Below are 6,013 nucleotides of genomic sequence, written 5' to 3'. Positions count from 1 at the left end.
CCCAAGCGGCGCACTGTAGCAGTGCGCCACCGGGCCGGCCCCCTTCTCCCATGTCTTTGAGCATCTTGTACTTTTTGTTAACTTGCCCTGTAATACGCATAACTGATTTTTTTTGTTTTGAGCTATTAAGTTTTATTTGTTCATAGAATATCAAAACAGTATCATCTGTTTGAAAAACAAGAATACATCTTCAGGGCCGAGCCCGTGGTGCACTCGGGAGAGTGCGGCTCTGGGAGCGCAGTAGCGCTCCCGCCACGGGTTCAGATCCTATATAGGGATGACCGGTGCGCTCACAGCGCTCACTGGCTGAGCACGGTGCGGCTGGTCTCAAAAAGGACAAAAAAAAAGAATACATCTTCAGCAAAACTGTTTACTTTTTACCTTATGTTTTCTTTTTGTCTTTTTCCTTGTGTGTACACGTTGCTTATTTAGTTGTATTCAGTATACATACAGTTTTGTGTCCTTTTACTCTTCTTCCCCCTCTGTATAAACTTTCTGTGCTGCTGCAATGTAAATTACATTTAGGTTGTTTACAGATTTTTACTTTGCTCTAGTGAATATCTTTAGTTAGCTTTTGTTGTTTTATGTTTTATGTTTTTCTCAAGAATGTATTTCCAGACACGTATTTATAATCAATACTCACTATTCACAGTAGTTTCATTTTATATTATAAAGTCGCTCTGAAACTGAATTGGCACATCCTGAACCATTGCCCCTAGAGAAGGTACAGGGTTAGATTCCCCAGGCCTCTGATACCAGAATTCTTGTCAACTGGTGAATCCATAACCTTGTTTTATGTTGTTTCTGTTTAAAGACTCCTTATTTAATATATATTGTTAATTTGTTAACATTGAACTCAGCCAACAGGACTAAACTTGTAACTCATGCCTGAATGAAGTTTATCTAACACATGTATTTTCTCTGAAAGGCACATCACAGCCTTCTCGTGCTAAGGAACACTAGACAGCACTTCAGAACTATGTTTGGGGACTGTTTTAAACAGCCCAATCACCAACAAAAACACAAAAATGTGAAAAATGTGGCACTAAATAGACCATGAAAAGGACCCTTGTTTACAGCCTGAGAGCTGGAACAAGAAGGCAGAGCATTGCTTGGTTTGAGAGCATGCGAGATGGGCAATTGAAGTTTTTCACTGTTCGTGAATGACTGCAGAAGCATCATGACTATTGATTTTAGGGTTACAAATAAATTTTAGCATGTAGGAGGATTCACAAATTAGGGAATCTGTAAATAATGAGGATTGATTGTGTTGGGTCAAAGGATATGAATAGTTTTATGACTTTAGATTTTAATTCAAAAACAATCATAACAATTATTCTAAGTATTAATGGTCCCAATAATAGACAAGTCTGAAGTGCCTGGTACATGGAAGAGCATTTAATAAATATTTACAAAATGAATCACTGGAGTGAATGAAAGTTCTCACTGCCACTTTGCCAGATACTAAGATTTACTTTTTACAATTAAAAATTTTGCTGATTTAGAAAAGGTAGTATGGCCTTATTATTGCCTTAACTTTTTTTATTGCTGAAAAAAGGTTGACATTTTTCTTTGATCATGGGCTGTTTTTTTTTTCTCATGTAATATGTTTTCTGCCATTTTGTCTCCTTAGATTTTTATGATATTCATATATGTAATGCATTATATGAATTAGAGCTAGTCACTTTTTCTTTTATGTGATATAAAAGGTTTTTCCCCCAAATGTATTGTTTTCTTTCTTTCTTTTTTTGTTTTTGGTGGCTGGCTGGTATGGAGATCTGAACCCTTGACCTTGGTGTTATAATACCATGCTCTAACCAACAGAGCTGACTGATTGCCTCCAAAACTATTGTTTTTGGTTAAATTTTTATTTAGAATTTATAGTTTTACACATTTGAATTTGTGGATCTTCTTTGTAATTTCTGCAATTGCTTCAGTTCAAGTAAATTTATCATCTTCCTGAGGTTGAAATGAAATAACTATGGTTGTCAGAAGTTACTTCTAAGCAATTTGTTACTAGTAGTAGTGGAAATACTAAAACTTGTTAATTAACTGCATGTACATGTATTAATAGTACATGTCATCAGCACTATAATAATGTCATCAGCACTCTCAATTGTATTTTAATATATTTTTTGAACTAGGGTGCCAAGGACTTCTTATAACTCTGAGTTTATGTTCTGTATGTGTGTTTATCCATTTTGCTTGAGTAGTTGATGGGTCTGAGTTTTTCACTTAAGTTCTTGTTATCTTAAACTGTATAGCATGAAAAGCTAATTTAGGGATTTTCTTAATTTATTTTAATTCTTTAGGTGATATATCAGTTATGTGCGTGCTCTGATACATCTGGTCCTACTATGAGGTACTTGAGAACCAGCCAGGATTTCTTATATTCTCAGTTGCAACATCTACCTTTTTCTAACAAAGGTAGGACATTATTTTCCCTTATTATTATAACAAATATATAAGTACATAATGAGTAATTTATTTATATAGTATTTTGGAGGGAGGAGTTAAAGTGTTTGAATTCTGTCTCATTTTGTTACTTTGCTTCTTTGTTGCTTTGGGTTGCTTTTGTAATTCGTTCTTGAGAAGCCTGGTGTTTTAGCTGCTAGCAGAAAGTAATTTAAATGTAATCTGTCAGAGATGGAATTTGTTTTTTTTTACTGACAAATAAAACCTAAAGATTGTGTTGAAGGGATAAGAAAATATTAACGTAAGAAAATTATGGAAATTTAGATTTTTTTTTTCTACTTTTTTTTTTTGGTGGCTGGCCAGTATGGGGATCTGAACCTTTGACTTTGGTGTTAGAACATCACACTCTAACCAACTGAGCAAACAGGCGGGACCCCTGGTTTACTTTTGTGTCTTGTATATTTGTTTTTTTCAGGTCTTGAAATGAAAGTTGAAACTAATTTTAGTGAAAAACATTTATAACTTAGTTTTGACGTGAATAACAATTATCCCAGGCTAATTAAGTTTTATCGGGATTCTACTTTATTTTCTTTTTAATTGACTTTTAGCAATTTTCTGAATTTAGGTTACATCCAAATAGTGGTGGTCTAAAAGTTTACTTTGTGTCATTTTTATGTTTAGGAAATAGAGGCTTACACATCTCATGAATGAATTTTCATTATTAGTAATTGTCAGCTTCTAATTTACTTTTTAAAGTAATGGTGTAAGACCCTTGGAAATTATGTAATGGCAGAAAATTTTTCACCTTATTTTCATAATTTTTAATCCTCAGATTTTATTTATGTCTGAAGCTTTTAGAAATTATTTTATATGTAATTAAAAAGAAGAGTTAATATCTTACCTATTATGGTATGTGTTTTTTAAAAATTGATTTAGCTTTGCCTAAAATTATTAGTGGTAGTATTGTTATTTGGTAAATTTTATGTTTACACTGTCACAATTTAGGACTTAAAAGCTCAGCCTATCAAAATAATATTGGATTCAAAAGCTTCTATAGTGTAAGTGATTCCCAGCCCTAATTATATGTCCTTAATTATCTTGAGATATCATAAAATTATATAATTTTAGATTTTTTTTTTTTTTTTTTTTTTAAAAATGACCGGTAAGGGGATCTCAACCCTTGGCTTGGTGTTGTCAGCACCACGCTTAGCCAGTGAGCAAACCGGCCATCCCTATATAGGATCCGAACCCGCGGCCTTGGTGTTATCAGCACCGCACTCTACTGAGTTGAGCCATGGGCCGGCCTTAGATATTTGTTTTTTGAAGTCAAAATTAAACTGTATGATAGTTTTATTTATGAGTTATGTATTTAAAGTTTATTATTTTTAAAGAAATGTTAAGTTATATATTAATGTCAGAAATGGCACTCAGGATCCTTATGAAATTATCCTAGCATGAAAAACTTGATTCTCTTTTGTTCTTTATTTGCTTCAGCTTATCTTTCATAGACATATAATAGCTTGTTTTTTCTTTCTTGATATCTTTGTAATTTTACAGAGTGATAAATTATTATGTTGCCAAGTTTTATAAATTATTGACTTCGTTACATGGGAAAATATCTGATGAATTGTGGAATTTAGGTTTTTTCTGATCTTGTGTTATTATTCTGAGCTATGTATGAAGTTTCTTTGTTTAAATTTCAGAATATGAAATATCTATGCTGAACCAAATGTCATGGCTTATGAAGACTGCCTCAATAGAACTAAGAGTAACTTCTCTGAATCGTCAACGGTCACATACCCAGAGGCTACTACACCTCTTATTGGATGACATGCCAGTGAAACCATACTCAGGTGAATATGAGAATATTGGCATTTGTTTTATTGTGCTGGTGGCTGGTCTTTGCGAATGTAAGCACAAATCTGAAGCTTGTGCTTAGTATGTGATTATAGAATGTTTTAGAGTATTTTTCCTCAAAACAGTTTAGAATATTTTTCCTCAAAACACAAAATTTAAAAATCATCCCATGATTGTCATTTTATTTTAAGCACTCACATTTTACTATAGTCATATACAAAATATTTAGTGGAGCTTGTCACACTGAGCCAGCAAGACCTAATCTATTTCAATATGTATTATACATGCAAATTAAGCATAAGCTTTTTAAATCATCTCATTGGCATGATTGGGTCTTGCCAGTTTTGGAATTCTGATTATCCTCTTTACGATTGTGAAGTGGATCCCATAGGAATAGAAAGAATTAGATGAATGTTGGTAGTAAGTCCTCATCAATCTTTGCATTTTAATTATCCATTTGCATAGGGCTCTTTGACCTAGAAACAATGACCTAGAAATAAAATACCTTACATTTATTATTTCCAAATAAATGTAGATTTAAGAGTATGTTGTTCTTCTGATCTGTTGTTATTGATGCTCCAACAGATGGTGAAGGAGGAATAGAAGATGAAAATAGGTCTGTCTCTGGGTTCCTTCACTTTGACACTGCTACAAAAGGTAAAGCCTTTGAATTTATTTTATATACATATATTAATTGCTTAAAACTTAAGAAATTATGCCTGTGTTTGCAAATTCTGATCTAATATAGAAAAGCTATATAAAGGATTTGTCATCCAAAAAAATTTTTTTTATATAACTATGATTATAGAATGGGAAAGAAAATATTTTTTCCAAGTGGATGTATCAGAAATAAAATCAAATTTAGGGCCGAGCCCGTGGTGCACTCGGGAGAGTGCAGCGCTGGGAGCGCTGTTGTGCTCCCGCCGCAGGTTCGGATCCTATATAGGGATGACCGGTGCGCTCACAGTGCTCACTGGCTGAACGCGGTGAGGCCGGTCTCAAAAAGGACAAAAAAAAAGAAAAGAAATAAAATCAAATTTAGATTTCAACACTCTTCAGTTTCTAGATGAATGCCCTTTCTGAACATTGCACTATCTTTTAGAACAAGTTGAGTATGATGGTTTGCTCTTCTCCTTAATATCCCAAGTAAAATTGAATTACTTATTATTATTTTTAGTACGTCGAAAAATTCTAAGTATTCTTGACTCGATTGACTTCAGTCAGGAGATTCCTGAGCCTTTGCAGCTGGATTTTTTTGATCGGGCCCAGATTGAACAAGTTATTGCTAATTGTGAACATAAGAATTTACGGGGACAGACTGTCTGCAATGTCAAGGTGAGGATAGCTTTAAACCATCTGCAGTGTCAAGTGGTTCAGACATTGAGCCATTAGAAAAAAAATGTAACCATACAGTTTTTTTTCCTGGTAGAGATATTGGTTGCTAGCCTATTGGACTATGGTTTTTGTCAAACAGCCAGGAAATAAAATTTAATAAACTACGTTAATTTCTTTAAAAGGTTCTCCATCACCTTCCTTTTAGTAGTTATCCCACCCAGCTAGAACTATGGAGTGTTTTTAACTATTTAACTCTGTACCAGGTAAATGGTAATGGTCTCACCAGTAGGAAAAAGACAGCCAGGCCACTTGCATTAACTTACCTGCCACACAGATTCTTTGTTTTTTTTTTTGCTTTTTTTAAAAGATGACCAGTAAGGGGATCTTAACCCTTGACTTGGTGTTG

The 6,013-nt window shown here is 33.8% G+C and overlaps 1 protein-coding gene across 1 annotated transcript; it reads left to right on the top strand.

Annotated features, from left to right (window-relative positions):
• Positions 1–1,056: 1,056 nt before the first annotated feature.
• Positions 1,057–5,607, top strand: LOC103583837 (nuclear pore complex protein Nup205-like; the record flags this gene model as incomplete). The annotated part of the gene is made up of 5 exons (XM_008565050.1): positions 1,057–1,155; positions 2,313–2,427; positions 4,119–4,268; positions 4,858–4,929; positions 5,450–5,607. Coding segments are annotated over exons 1-5 (594 nt in total), but the record flags the coding sequence as incomplete, so codon positions are not given.
• Positions 5,608–6,013: the final 406 nt, after the last annotated feature.

The sequence above is a fragment of the Galeopterus variegatus genome, unplaced genomic scaffold, assembly GCF_000696425.1.
Source record: "Galeopterus variegatus unplaced genomic scaffold, G_variegatus-3.0.2 Scaffold29116, whole genome shotgun sequence".
NCBI classification, from domain to species: domain Eukaryota; kingdom Metazoa; phylum Chordata; class Mammalia; order Dermoptera; family Cynocephalidae; genus Galeopterus; species Galeopterus variegatus.
This window is presented reverse-complemented; position numbering and strand designations above follow the sequence as displayed.